This window comes from Amphiura filiformis, chromosome 14 (assembly GCF_039555335.1).
Source record: "Amphiura filiformis chromosome 14, Afil_fr2py, whole genome shotgun sequence".
NCBI classification, from domain to species: domain Eukaryota; kingdom Metazoa; phylum Echinodermata; class Ophiuroidea; order Amphilepidida; family Amphiuridae; genus Amphiura; species Amphiura filiformis.
The window spans coordinates 60,921,944-60,937,917 of NC_092641.1; the positions used below are offsets into that span (position 1 = coordinate 60,921,944).

At 36.5% G+C, this 15,974-nt stretch overlaps 1 protein-coding gene across 1 annotated transcript in view; it reads left to right on the forward strand.

Moving 5' to 3' along the window:
* The window catches only part of LOC140169548 (uncharacterized), a 57,799-nt gene that overhangs the window by 18,944 nt on the left and 22,881 nt on the right, over window positions 1-15,974 (forward strand). Inside the window, 14 exon segments of the mRNA XM_072192810.1 lie at window positions 2,888-3,013; window positions 3,044-3,157; window positions 3,867-3,986; window positions 4,903-4,962; window positions 5,540-5,620; window positions 6,464-6,553; window positions 7,336-7,613; window positions 9,066-9,293; window positions 10,411-10,542; window positions 11,120-11,291; window positions 12,499-12,621; window positions 13,621-13,740; window positions 14,311-14,433; window positions 15,004-15,300. Coding sequence (XP_072048911.1) covers window positions 2,888-3,013; window positions 3,044-3,157; window positions 3,867-3,986; window positions 4,903-4,962; window positions 5,540-5,620; window positions 6,464-6,553; window positions 7,336-7,613; window positions 9,066-9,293; window positions 10,411-10,542; window positions 11,120-11,291; window positions 12,499-12,621; window positions 13,621-13,740; window positions 14,311-14,433; window positions 15,004-15,300 — 2,064 coding nt within the window.

Genomic DNA, 15,974 nt, shown 5'->3' on the forward strand with positions numbered 1-15,974 from the left:
CTAGGAATAAATACCAGACTCATTTCAAGTGCAGGACCTGCAGGTCACGTCAAATCATCCCCAAGTCTCTTGATGCACCGGTATGGGCTCTGCCTTGTAGTCGGTGGATTACGAGTTCGAGCCCCGGCGGTGCCATCGTGTTGTGCTCTTGGGCAAGGCACTTTACCTTACTTGCCTCTCTCTACCCAGGGGTGAAATGGGGAGCTGTTATGAATATCGTCCATTGAGCGCTGCTTTTGTACATGTACACATGTGAAAGGCGCTGTATAGATACCAAAAGTGTGGCTTTAAGAATATCAGAATGATGAATATCAAAAACATGTGAATGATGGGAAAGCATGTATGTGACTTGTATGTTGCTTGTATTGTACATATAAAACGGTGCTCATTACTGAGGTGTCACTTGCCTCATTAGTTGTTTGTTGTAGTCATCACAAAGCCCTGGTCACATTCCATTAGGGCAGTCATTACTCACCCTGACTAGTAAGGATTCGCTGATCACCCTTGGTTGATGACCTACTTTGCTCTATAGTATGTCCATAACTACATTGGACAAGATATACAGTAAGCCAAAGAATTAAGGTACCAGTTATGTTCACCCCTGTATATCCTAAATAAAGCCAGATATGTCAAAATTGAATTAATACCTGTACTCTTTATAGCTCTGATTTAAGACCTTATTTGTTGAAATTGGTTGAGAATTAAAGAAACGGTGATCTAAAATCTAATGGAGAAATAAAATCAAAAGTTGCACTTTTGTGTTCTAATCAATGAAAGCACGACGCTAGTTTAAACGTGCTAATCAATGGAAGTGCAGCACTAGTTCTCTTGTTCACAAACGTTTTGTGTACAAATCAATAGGGCATATAATGCAGCAAACTGCAACTTTTAAATTGGTACCTTCCTTGCGGTTTTGGGATCGCTGTGTCTTTTTTTCTTGAACAATTTCAACAAATGCGGTCTTAAATGCGAGCTAAAAGATGCAGCCATTGGCTGCTGATTCCTATTATGACATATCTGTCTTTGTTTAGGATATACAGGGGGTGAACATAACTGGTACCTTAATTTATTGGCTTACTGTTGATAAATACATTGGACTATAAGTAATGAATGTAAACAGTTGTAATATCACATAACATGCAGTGTCCAATAGTTCAAAGCATTTCTTCTCTTAGTGTGTATATACTTTACTTTGACAGTAAATTATTATTATTATTATTATTATAACACATTTATAAAGCGCATAAACGTAAAAAAAACATCTCAATGCGCTAACAAGCAAAATGACAAAAGCAACAATCAAAAGAGTACTCACTACAATGCAAAATAAATAATGTGGGGAAAACATGACATAAGTTAAACAAGGAAAGCAATTCTGTACAGGTGGGTTTTTAGCTGCGATTTGAATTGAGCAAGAGTGGGTGATTTGCGGATCTGTTCCGGGAGGGCGTAAATGGACAGCTTTGACATCTAGATATCTGAAAGATAGGAAATGGACAGCAACAAAGCCTTTGCAATAATCAATTTGAACTTTTGGTTTGAAAAAATGTGGAAGACTGAAATATTTTCTTTCAAAACCCCAATGAACTGATTTAAATTGAAATGGTATTTGCGTTACACAGTGGGTAATTTGTTTGAATAAATTGGAAGTATGTTAAAGAAAAACCAAGACATGGTTTTAAAAAGGGAAAGAAAGATCTTAGTGTACACTAACATATTACACATGCATATCTGATCAGGCTGTTTATTATTTTTGCATTTTTCTTTATAGTGAACTGCTGGTTTTTTTTAAATATTTTGTCATTTAAAAAAAATTGTATTTAGCTTAGGGTTTAATACAAGGATACATGAGGTCGTAAGCCTGTTGAGGCTGTTAACTTAATTCTCTGACAAATGAAAAGAAGGAAGGAATAAAGAGAGAAGATAAACAAAGAAGTTGTTTGTTTTGGTTGGGATTCAAACCTGAGACCCCTTGTGTGCCAAGCATTAGGTTGCCGACCGGTAGCAACAGGTGTTTTGCTGGCCCGTACAATGAAACTTTGCATCATCACATCATGTGGGATGCATGCATGTATGCGCAGTGGATATCACATAGTATTTGTAGTATGTTTGTTTGTTTTATTTCTTCTTTTGCCTGGGTTACTCATTCAGTGGATGTTTTAAGGTATCCTCTGTTCTTCCATGAGGCCCAGGGGTCACATTAAAATATACATCAAAATACACATTAAAATATACATCAAAATACATCAAAATAATTTAACAAAATATTTAAATACATAGGATCCATAAATATATATAGGCATACACAATCATGAACTTAAAATGGCAAACTAACCCATATTTACAATTTTAAAATAAATAACCAACACAGCTCATCAAATTTAAATACAAAGCACTTTTATCAAAATTATAAAATTCAAAATTCAGAAGTTGCAAGCAAAAACCCAAACAAAACTTGGGGAATTTTTCAACAAAAGAAAAGATTTCAGATTTCCAAAATACTGCATAAAAGGCATGTTTTTGAAACAAAATAATCAAACAGTTAAAAGATTTGAGACAGCATAGTATTTATATTTATATTTATATAACAAGAAAATTCATCATTTAGTATTTGAAATAAATAAACACATTTCACAAATTATAAAACAATTAAAGATTTTGAACATACTAAAACTTGATATTGTAAGAAATTTCATCAGCATTTCAATTATTTTAAAATATGTGACATGATCAAGAGGAATGAGTCAGACGTCGCTAATATTGCTTCCGAGACACCGGCAAAAACAGCGCCCAAATTCCCTTGTTTTATATTGTTTATAGTACCTGGGAGTGTTAGGATAATAAAAGATATCTAACCATGCACTGTTAAAAATATGTATTATTGCAGGGTTTAGGTCCATTAAAGGGAGAAGGCACACTAGGGTCTACCATAGGTTCTCTTGGTAGTACAGGAGGTGGAAGGCTTGGTACGTTGGGCTCACTCAAAGATGCATCATCTACGCTAGGATCTACTGTTGGGGTAAGTTAACACTATAAGGTCTAGGGAGAAGGCACACTAGGGTCTACCATAGGTTCTCTTGGTAGTACAGGAGGTGGAAGGCTTGGTACGTTGGGCTCACTCAAAGATGCATCATCTACGCTAGGATCTACTGTTGGGGTAAGTTAACACTATAAGGTCTATTAAAGGTAGAATGCACACGGCAATGCTAGCAGGCTGTGTTTAGTACTTTTGGACTATAGATTAGGGATGGCACTCAAGAGTTTAACTTGTGTTCCTTTGCAGGGGATGGAAAGCGGGGGAGAGTACACTTGTAGGCCATCACTTCAGATTCATTAAGTACATGTGATATGATGAGGGGGATTTACAATATAATGACAAAAATCCAAGGTATTTGGATGAAAGCAGTCATGTGTTCATGCTTGCAGTGTACAAACTATGTATGCAGGTGTGCTTCTACATTGTACACTTCTGAATATCTTGTTTCTATTTACTTGTTGTACTTTCACCGAAACTTCTCTGTCAATGGACCTTATTTTGGGCTATTCCATTTGAAATCCATACCCCCTATGGAAAACATGACCTTATCTCCTACACAGTGGCTGTAGATTTCAAATAAGAGTCCACCATTCAGGTAAACCCGTCTGAAATTCACAATCCCTGTGTGGAAGATTAAGGTCATTATCTTCCACAGAATAGCCCATTGTCAAAAGTATTGTGGTGCAGAATACTGCAAAATAATTTCCTAGTCCTACTAATATATCAAAGACTGATAAATGTTTCTTTATTGTTTGAAATGCGTAAAGTTAATCTTTGAATTGTTTGAAATAAAACAATTTTGTTCATGTTTTTTTTGTTTTTCATAAAGAAGAATGAACCATCTCGTTTCCTTAAGAGCAACAATGCATCCAAGGGAATCTCACTGACATCCGGTGGTGGACTAAGAGAAGAAAACATCCAAATGCTTCCAGAGTTCTCTGAGGAAGAGGTAAATGTTTCCATATTGCTGCAAATAAAACTATTTGTAAATATTGGTGGAGTAAAATTAGAATTGTGATTAGCCAATAGAACATTTCAAGTGAAGCAAATGAGATATATGTGAAGTGTCATGTTAAAAGCGGACACTTTTGGGCAGGATCGTAAATGGAGAAATAGCCAAAAATCTGACCGCGGTGATTTTTTCACAATTTGGGTTTGTTGCGAATTTGTGATGTAATTAATGTTAGAAATATTGTCTGATAGTTTCAGACCGGAATATAACTGGCATCTTGTATTTTTTGAGACATTTTGCAAGGTAATTCCTACTCTCAACATTGTCAATAATATTTTTAAAGGCCGATATCTTAATTTCCAATTTTATAATACAATAACTTACGAACTCAATATCTTTGCTTAGGAATGTCCTATTTCATTGCGGAAAACGGCGTTGTGGAGCAAATTATCTCTTTATTTAAGATTTGTAAAAACCTCAAAATTGATAACCTGCCCAAAAGTGTCTCCTTTTGACATGACACGTCACATATTCCATTAATGCCTGGTGTTATAGGATCCATAACTTTAAGTTCCCACAATGCTTTTCGAAATAAATGTAAAAATTATTTTTCCTGTTATTTCAAAAAGGGTTAGTTGTATATCATATATATTTAAATCAATTTTGTTTGAGGCATCCTTCAATTTATTTTTTGTCAATATTGGGTTTTGCGGTGAAGGTTATAAATATAATTAAAAATAAATAACAAAAATTCATTTCTTTCTTTTTTTATAATGATCGCTCGCTTTCAATATACCATATTTGGTGATAAAGTTGTTAAAGGTAACTATGAAAACCCATACATTGAATCACTCATTCGTATATGTCGTATCCCTAGACTCAAGTGTTTGCTTGTTTCATTGTTTCTTTTCAGGAAACACCAAGGTTAAATCTTGATCTTGATTTGCAAGACATTGGAACTTTGGGATATGAGGTATGTCTGATCTTGCTAACTGTCATGTACTACATGTACATGTACAAAATGATTTTACTCATCTTAAGAGTTGGGGGAAAGGGTATTGGACCTCAACCATTGCCTGGATATTGGGGTTGTTATTATACATGGACTACCAGGATTGGATTGTAAAATATATTACCCCACAGGGCATTAGTCTACAGCAGGGTTCTCGGCTATGGTGGGCAGTGGAGCCTACCACTTCTGGAGCCACCACTGAAGGTTGGTTCATTTTGATGCTAGAGCCCACTACTCAAACTAAGAAAAGCAAGTGTATTTTACCAAATTTATCAAAATGTCCACTTTTGTTGAAATCTTGCTAAATCAAGCAAATTCTTTAAATTGCCACCCGGCACTCAAATTCTGCTAGCTACAACCCTGGTCTACAGTGATCAGGTAAACATAAATAATCTTCCTTCATGCTGTGGCTCATGCCACTAATCTCTAGAGCTGAAGCTGTGTGCATATCTCATTTTATTGGCATGCATATTTGTTTGCATATCTCAAATTTTATAGTTGTCTTTCCAAATTTTAAATGTTTATAACTGCATTTCAGGAATCTGAAAGTGATAACAAACCAAAGTATAAAGGTGAGGAACCATCTGACAGTGAAGAAGATGACTACAACGTGGATATGGTGAGTACACACACATAAAAAAAACCCAAATCTTGAATTAAAGACCTGTTCAGCGATTTGCTCATTCGGAAAATAGTAAAAATCATCAAAATTAATTTTTTGGCACCTTTGTTAGTAGCATAGATATGGTAATATAGCCTGCTATTGATTAAGCCGAAAGCCATTTATTTTACGACAAAATTTAGGACATTTATATGAGACTGTAATACTTAAGTAGAGAAATTAGCTACATGTATTTGTATGGGACTTCATCTTTGTCAATACTGCTGTTTTCCTCATATTTTGCCAAATGTTTCATTTCCAAAAATTTTAATGACTTATCCTTCACATATAAGCAATTTATACACAATTAAATTTTTTACACCTTTGATGTAATCACTGAACGGGATGTGCAAGGGAGTGAGGTATTTACATGCTGGTCACCCCACCATGGTTAGATGCACATACCTCAGGGGTCATTGCAGAAGCGTCCACATATAGCGATCCTTGGCAGATTTTTTTATCAATACAATTCTGCAACTCAGTACAACTGCACTTTTGTGGATGTTGTGCATGCTCAAGGGTTGAATGGGCCTTTAAGGCAAGAGTTAAAGAAGGGACTGTGCACAATGACTTCCACATAAGTGTATCACTCATGCAAACAAGTAATTTACACCCACTCCTACTATGGGACATCAGGATTATGTGAGCATGTACAATTGTAATTTGGTTGCTAACAGAGAAGTGTCCCTTGTCGACTGGCCCATTTTACAGCTGAAAAAAAAAAAAAATGATACCATAGTTTAAACAATTATTTTTACAAGAAAATGTCTTGGAATCCTTTGTATTTTTTTTTCTGCATAGGATTTTGGAATAGATGCTGGTCTATCCCATAGGCTGGGCCTTATGGATGCTGACAGTCTGATGCCTGCAGAAGACCCGCCTAAGTCTAGGGTAAGTTATACTGTTTTCTTATCTTTTTTTTTTTTTTTACTTACCAAACTAGTCCAATAGTTTGGTACGGCAAAAATGAGTTGTACTGTATTCTTTTTTTTTTTTACTTACCAAACTAGTCCAATAATTTGGTAAGGCAAAAAAAATTGTATTACCCTTTCCTGACCGAGCCAAAAATGTGAAAACTAGAGATTATTTTTTCATATTTGAATTTTCAGGATAAGTTCAGAATACTCTTCATCTTGTACATTTTAAGGTGTGAAGGATATTTCCGAGTTATGCAGAATTTTTATGTTTTCTGTATAAAGCTGGTAAAAATATTTTTCCTGTTTGCAATTTTTACGCCCTTATTCTGTATAAAATGATCATTTACCATCATAATTTGCAGTTTTAATATCTTTTGTGGCAAATTATATACAGTCCAACCTCTCTTATCCGGACCTCTTTTATATGGATCTCTCTGTTATCCGGATACGTGATCTTAATAGAAAAACATGTTTTTCATCATGTTTTGAGAACTTGATTTTGTGCACAGAAGCATTTAGAAGGACATAACTATGTGGCATACATAACTCAAATACCATATTTTAGTGTTATTATCACATTTTGAGTTACCTTTTGCTGTCTTAATGTTAGCACTCCAGACATTCAATGGCCGGATGAGAGAGGTTGGACTGTATTTTTAAAATAAGAAAATTGACCAACCAACCCGAATTTTAGAGCTTTAAGGGCAATTCAACTTTTTTGGCCTAATTGACATGTATTATGTCCCCCAATTCCAGTTTCTGAAGAGCTCCAAGAAAGACACCAGCAAGCCAGCAGATACCAAAAAGGAACCAATAGCCATCCACAAAGAATCATCCAAACTTGACGCTCTCTCGGCAGCCGAGGAAGTGAAAAGAAAATCTGAGGAAGAAGAAAGACAGAGAAGAGAGAAAGAAGAGGAGGAAAGGAAGAGAAAAGATGAGGAAAAAAAGAGAAGAGATGAAGAGGATAGGAGGAAAATGGAGGAGGAGGAGAAGGAGAGCAAAGCGGAAATTGAAGCTAGGCTGGACAGATTGTAAGTATTATCAATATCATGCATTTCTTCAATTTCAATTTTCTGTACTAATTTGCTAACATGGGTTGATAGTAGCAAAAAATACCTTTTAAATGAACAGAGCACATCCAGATTTTGCAAAATGTGTTTATTTCTTGACTATTGACCCATGTTTAGCCAGTCTATTCTCAACATGAAAACAAAGGGAATCTGTACTGAGTATAGGAGTGTCATTTGATGTAATGAGGTGATGCATCATGTTGCAAAGGATTCTGGGAAGGGTAAGATATCTTCTCTGGTTAATATGGTTAAATATAGCTTTTTGAAATTACGTGAAAAGTAAGTACTTCTAATCTAATAATATTTTCCTAAATTTTCCCTTTTGGAAAACACTTCTCGGAAGTTCTCGCTGTTTCTTTCCAAAGTTGAAATAATCTCATACCTTCAGTAGTTGGTACAAACACCCAACCTGGGTCTGTACATGCACGCTATGACGCTGCTACACCTGTTATCGCTGCATAAATTATAATCATAATGAGATGTTCGACAGTTCTAAGTAATTAGAGTTTTTTAACGGCTTTTATCTTGTGGGAAAGTAGTTCGACAACAAGTCAATAACACCAATTTAATGATGATTTATGGACATTATGATTACTTGTTGGTTAGTGTTACTATTGGTAAGACAATGACTAACATTTTTTCACATTTTTTTTTTTTTATATGTTAGTATTTGGTTGGTTGGTTTTGGTGCGAATAACTGGCACTTTTAAAGTAATTTTTAACACAAAAATATACTTGCATTAGTCGACTTTTGGTTTTCAATAGTCGTAGTCGCGACTATCAGTAATAGTCGCGACTAACGACTATTGGCGACTTAGTCGCCCAACTCTACTGCCCGCGTCTAAGATATTCTCGGGTGGGTGGGGGTAGGGGCGCCAATTTTGTTTCTTGCCCCGGGCGATACCAACCCTAGTTACGCCACTGTCCAAACCATTGGACTTCATCAGGCATCTGATTGATGATGGTGTGACGTCATACGGTGAGGAATGTCTTGTAATGCTGGGTCCCATGTATGTTACAATTAGAAGCGGAATCCCACTTTAGAGAAAGTTTCTTGTTAATGACAGGCTCCTCTACTCTCTCCCATATGGATTCCCGGACTCCTCTCGCAACGTCACATCATCATCAATCAGATGCCCATCATGCCTGATGAAGTCAGATGGTTTTTGATGCAACATAGCAAAGTGTGCAGCAACATTTCAGTTCCAGCATTAGATTTAATTTCAAAATAATGATTTTGACTATTGGATGAATAATCTACACTAAGATACGAAGTATGCAATTCATCCTCTGAAGTAAAACTTTATGTAAACAATCATTTAAAACAAAAATTAACAGTATCATAGAAAATTAATTAGAAAACTTTCAAGGGTTTGTCACTAAAGCCATAATTCATTACAAACCTATTTGCAGAAGAGAAGAAAATAAGAAACAGCTCGCAGAGGAGGAAGCCGAGATACGCAAAGATCATGATGCCGCTCTTCGAGGGATGCGAGAAAGGCTGGAGAAGGAGGTAGAGGATGCCAAACTGGAATTACTGGAAGACAAAGATGACTCTATGAAGCAAATGAAGGCAAAAATGGAGAAAGAACAAGAAGAGGAGGAAGAAAAAATTATGAAGGAAAAAGAGAAGGCAATAAGGTGAGACCAGAAATTTGTGAAGGATTTTTTGATTGCAATATGCCAGTAAAGAAATGGGCTATTCCATTTAAAATCCATACTCCACCTGTGGAAGATTTTGGAAACATCTTCCACAGGGGTAGTATGGATTTTAAATGGAATGACCACATTAGCAGCTCCATTTGAAACTTATTCTCCCTCAGTAGAAGATTCGGACTAAATCTTTCTCAGAGTCGAGGTTGTATGAAATTCAAATGGAGCTGCATAATGTGCCAATTCCATTTCAAATTCATACTCCCTCTGTGGAACATATATCAAAATCATCCACAGGGGTAGTGTGAATTTCAAATAAAAGCTGTGTGAAGTGCGTGTGGGGTGGTCTTTTGCATGAAACCCTTGGACAACAGGGTCCAGGTGCCTTTCCTTAAGCATAATTGGGGTACAGGGTGCATCACCCCTACCTCATTTATGCCAAATTTATAATGCCAGGCTCACCAATGTCAGTAAATTAAACAAATGGAAGGTCCAGCAAGATATATAAGAATAATAATATGCAATATATTTTGACACCAGGCTTATTTTCAAAAGATTTTCCCTCCTGGTAGCAGCGAAAGCAAATTGCAATTGATCAAGGGTTTTGTGACACTTGATTCGGCAGATATAAGAATGAAATGATTATTCAAAAACCAATGTAGCTATAGTCTGATCGTAATCAGCGGGCCTTATAACATCACGGATTGATATCTATGTATTTCATTTTGAGAATTGTATTATTATATCTCGCCGGAAGCATCCCAAATTATTAATTGAAGTCCTATAATTTGTGTACTTTCTTTAACAATTATAGTTTGATCGTAATCGGCGGGCCTAATAACATCGCGGATTAATATCTATGTATTTTACTTTTAAGAATTGTATTGTAATATCTCGCCAGAAGCATCACAAATTATTAATTGAAGTCCTATACTTTCTCTACTTTCTTTAACACACAAAATATAGACCATACAGGTCAACTATAGCACTCTTAACTTAGGTCTACTTTTTGGCATAGCGTAAATGTCTAACAATTCCCGCCGTTTACGAGCTGATCAAACTATAAATAAACTTTTTGGAATGGTTCTATTAAAATGTGTTTTAGTGACCTGCGGAAGAATGTGAAAGAGGATACTGAGGATGAAGAAGCAATGCTGATGGAAGGCAAAACAGACGCCATCAGAAAATTGAAAGAAAAGATCAAATTAGAACAACAAGAGGAAGAAACGAAGCTAAGGTGAGTATAATAATAATGGTAAAAATATTTTTGTATCAAGCTAGGAACTTGACTTTATGAAGCTCAGGCAAACTTAACATACCACAAAATACCACCATAAAAACCACTGCGCATGCGTGAACCCCAGGGTCTGCGATGACGCAATCACCCCAAGTGCTATATGCTCACGGAATCGATGCCGGGGCAGCGTTACCTGTGTGGCTTCTGGTTGGTGATCGTGTGCTTGGCATGCGGGGGTTCTAAGGTTCAAATCCCAGGAGTGCCAAGTGACTTCTTTCTTCATCTTCTCTCCTTTTTTGTTTCTTCTTTAACTTTCGATAGCAAAAAGCAGTGTTGGGTGTTAGGGTTAATAGGTCTAGGTAAGTGTTAGATTCAAGATACGGTAGAAGGGACAATTGTATGAGGCTCAAAGAAAAATTTTGCTTTGTTATGTCAGAGTCATTTATAGAAATGGAGTGCAACTGTAATGAAAATGTGAATAATAAATGTCCACCTAGATTGGACACCTTTGCTTTCCAATTTTAGTACATGTATGCAGTTTTTTGAAACTCAATTATTAGCATTTTCTATCACCCAGGGATTCAATGGATGAGGCCTTGAAGGAACTGAGGGAAGAAGTAGAGGAACTGAGGGACAATGAGAAGGACAAATTACAGGAAGAGAAGGAAGCAGCACTAGAGAAAATAAACAAGGAGGTAGAAGAAATACAGGACAAGAGAAGAAAAGAACTGGAGGCTGATAATCAAAAGGTAGTGTATATGATATAGACGAATCCAATTCCACACATTCCTGCACCTCAATGGCACCCATAGCCACGACGGGGACCCAACTATCTCACCTAAAATGTGAAATGATGCGGCCTTAAAGGGTATTTTAAACTGCATTCTATCCCCCGTGTTACACGTAGACAAAAGAATGATGACAGATCACAACACAAAAGAATCTAACATCAAATTTTAAGCGGGTTTAATCCACCCAATTGGGCACTCACAACACCTGTTTGGTGCATGCGGGGACCCGAAAATGGCCGACCAAATCCTGACCATGACTTGGCTCGTTGGATTCGTCCATAGGGCAAATGGTATCTAATAGTGCTGTCATCGACATGCAATTGTGTCGTTATGTTGTTGACATCAAAATAAGTTGCCGATGTCAACATAAAATTTGGATTACAACATTAATCAACATTGTTTATGACACATGGTATTTATGAAGTAGTAGTAAAATTAACTAAAAATGTTTAAAATAGCCATGATGTCTTACATTATTTTAGTAAGTAGCTTCACTAGCTTGTACGTAATCTTATGTCATGCATTAAAGATAATGAGTAGAATACACATGTACGCATTAACTGTGGTATTTACTGTGGTATATACTTGAATCATACTATGATTCAACTTCATTGTAAGTTTGTGCTATATCGCGCAAGGTGACAATATTGTGAGATCATTTTAATTATCGCAATGCAATAATTATCACTGCTTGATTGATGACCCCATGATAAACTATAGACTCAAAAGCTCCCAAATGAAAGCTGATTAAAGTCGCCAATTTGGCAATAATATTTTGTAGTCAGATTTTACATTTCTAAATTTAATGAAGCACTTGCGATGTACCTAATTCCTGAATGTGGACAGCATTCTAGTTTCCTGGCATTGCATCGCAAAGTGCGCTACACTTTTGAATACTTGCAAATTGATTTTAAGTCTCAAAATTTATCATGAAATGATAGACATCGCGTTAAATTTAGCCATGATATCGCAACATGGAAAACCCTGGCGATGCCCACCCTTACTTCATTGACATTCTTGACTGAGTCTTAGCTTACTGTCAGATGCACTGAAGTGGATGATAAACACATACATTGGAAGCAGACTGTGCTTCCGATATATTTAGCTTAATCTCAATGTGTACTTTCTTTAGATTAACACTTCAACTATATTCTCTAATCAAAAGGCTCTTGATGAACTGAAAGAGAAGCTTGAGACCAGACTGAAGTCAGAACTGGATGAAATGGAGAAGAAACATGGCACTGAAATAGATGCAAAGAAGTCTGAACTTGAAAAGAAGCATGCAAGGGTAGGTACAAAAATATGTACCGTAACCACCTGGGTATAAGCCCACCTTCGGCTATAAGCCCACCCCCTATTTTTCAAAACATTCTGGGAACAAGGGTGCACTCAGATATAAGCCCAGTACTAAATTTTAAGTTCTTAAATCAAATCAATGCTTTGCTCTCATATTAAGAACAAATATAAAAAATATCAGTTGATAATTAACATTCCACACTTATAATTTTAAGAAATTGACATAAAAGATAGAAATTACTGGTACATTGGGCATACCGTAAAACCCCGTCTACAAGCATATATAGTGTTTTTTATAAAAGCTTAATTAATTCGAAGCAAGCGTTAATATACCTTTACAATAGATCGGTCTTAAAATAATACTTGTTTGTATATGCTTGGATCCGTAATTTATTTGCTCTAACTCCATAATGGCGACTGGATTAATGTAGCTTTCATCTACATATGCTTGTAGACGGGGTTTTACGGTATACAAATGGGGGTGATTTTTCTTATTTCTAAATTCAAGCACTAGCCCTTCCCCGGTTATAAGCCCACCCCCATTTTTGAAGTGAAATCTGCCATCTAGGGGGGTGGGCTTATACCCGAGTGGTTACGGTATTTAAATACAGTAGAATTCCATCTATAACCATATGCCTCTAAACGAGAGTTTTTTGATGAAAGAGACAGAAAAAAGGCAGTAAAGTAAAATCAAATTTTGTGACTTTCTCAAAAACTGCTCAATTTTGCTGGAATCTGTTATGGTAGTTGGATTCCTTGCGTCAAATCATTTCTGAAAATGTATACTGTTATATACTTATCATCTAAATTACTGCCTCGAGTAAGGCATGCGGACTATAGTTGATGTTAGCAACAAGCTTCTTCAGGTTTGTGTATCATATACATTTTCCCATTAGATTTAAGACAAATATACAAATATGATCAACTAATATTTTATTTTGGATTAATTTCTCCCAAGTAACCATGGTAACTTGTCATCATTTTTCTGTAGGATATGGATGACCTTTTAGCCAAAGTGCAAGAAGCTCACGAAGAGGAGAAGAAACGTGAACAAGAGAAGTTGAGACTAGCAAGGGACAGACACTCCGCTGTGCAGGAGATGGAACATGGGGTAAGTAACGACTGAGGAGGAGGGAGTGGAACCAAAGATCTTTCCTGATCAGGCAAAATTTAAAAAAAAATCAGTTTGTTTCACCAGTATAGGTTTATGTAAAGAAAACTGTGGTGCAAATTTGGAATAGAATCCTCTCTCTCTCTCTCTCTCTCTCTGGGTCAGATGGCGCAGAATTGAGCTGCTGTGGACTTCACAAGAGTACGCCATCTACTTCTATCAAATGCCAAACATGTTGCACCATACATTTTGTGTGATGAAACTTTCTTTACATCATTTGTCCAAGATGTTGATGGATGTCCCCTTTCACCGTGGCCTTCCACGGCTCCTGAAGAATCTGCTTCTCAACTCCACCATCCTTTCTTACAATGTGGCCAAAGTAGCGCAATTTCCTCTCAATGATGGACTTTCTGATGCTTAAGTCTGTGCCAATCTTATTCAGGAACCAGATGTGTGTCTTCTTGTCTTTCCAAGATATTCCCAACATCCTCCTATAACACCTAGTATATTGTAATTATGTAGTAACCATATATATATATATATATATAACATTAATGTACAATTTTTCAGATGGAAAACATTCTGAAAGAGAGAAAGCAAGAACTGAAAGTAGAGCAGACTAAAGAACTGGACAGAATAAAGAAGGATCATGAGAAAAATGTGAAACAATTGGAAAGAGAGTTTGAGGATAAGGTTAGTAAGTTCTACAAGTTTCTACCATATAAGGTTAGGCGTACTAAAAGGAACTGGACGCAACGTTCACGGAACCACCGCTAGGTGGCAGCACATGACGAAAGCTTTGATGGAACACCTTAATTACTTTCATATGGAAAAACCAGGTAATGCTCTGAGATGCCCGAGATATCTATGATGTAGCCACAATTTTGACATTGTAGCACATGGAATGCCTTAGAATGGTTTCAAAAGGGTTGGAAACGCTGATAAATATACGAAACAGCATAGATCTGGGCCAAAAAAGTGCATTTTATCGACAGATGTAATAGAATCACGGGTCTATACATGTACAGGTACCGGGTATAGCCCCCTTCATCTGGCCAGATGCCACCAACGGCATCTATCTCTAGTTCCGAAAAACTCTGTGTTGGAGACTTGTTCATTGCTTGCTACTGTTATTGTGTCATCTTGTGTCACTTTCATGCTAGTTAGTCCGCTTTATCTCTGTCTTTCATTATATCTGTGCATCATTGTCCGCTTTATCTCTGTCTTTCATTATATTTGTGCATCATTTTCATTATTATGCAGATCAAAGAAGAAAAGTCCTCCCTCCAACTGAAATATGAGGAGGAGAAAGACAAGCTAGCCAAGCAGCACCAGACGGCGCTTAAAGATCTACGCAAGGAGTTTGAGGGTAAACGTGAAACGCTGCACAACTCACACGAAGACCAGGAATCAACCCTGAAGGAGATGAGTGAAGATTTGGAGCAGAGGAGAGAGGAGCTAGAGAAGGCTGCCAAACAGATGGAGAAGGAGGAGAAGAACTTGAAGAAAAGGAAGAAGCAGCTGGAGAGTGATAAGGAACATCTGAAGAAACAGAAAGATGTAAGTGAACAGGTCAGACAGGAGAAAGTATTATACCGTAAAACCTTGTTTACAAGCATAGACTGTTTTTGATGAAAGCCAAATTAATACGAAACAGCTGTAAATATGCCAATACAATAGATTGGTCTTACAATAGACTTGTATACGCTTGTATCGATAATGTATGTGCTCAAATTCCATAATAATATAATTTTGTCAATGGATGGCGTCTGGATTAATTTGGCTTTCATCAAAGCACTGTATATGCTTGTAGACGAGGTTTTACGGTATATGCCATCCATGTGCTGCTTTGGTGGTTGAGGACTGATTTTATTTTAAATGGGATCAAAAAGTTTTTATGCCTTATCAGATAATGTTTCTGGATATTGCTGAAAATTTGGATTTGGGGCCATAAAAATTACAGATATCTTTTTTGCTTATGATAGTACAGGGTATACTTTTGTACAAAAATTCAAAAATGTGATGCGATCAAGCAAAATTGGTCTGATGTCGATCAAAATCAAAATTCAGCTTTCAATTTTATTATGTAAGCTATTTGCTGAGCTTTATTTTGCTGAAAACCCCATAGAGTTACGGTGCCAGAGATATGGTCATTTTACTGTTGCTCAGAACAATATACAAAGGAATTTGAATACTATTATTGGCTATATCTCAAAATCAATATTCCCGACATC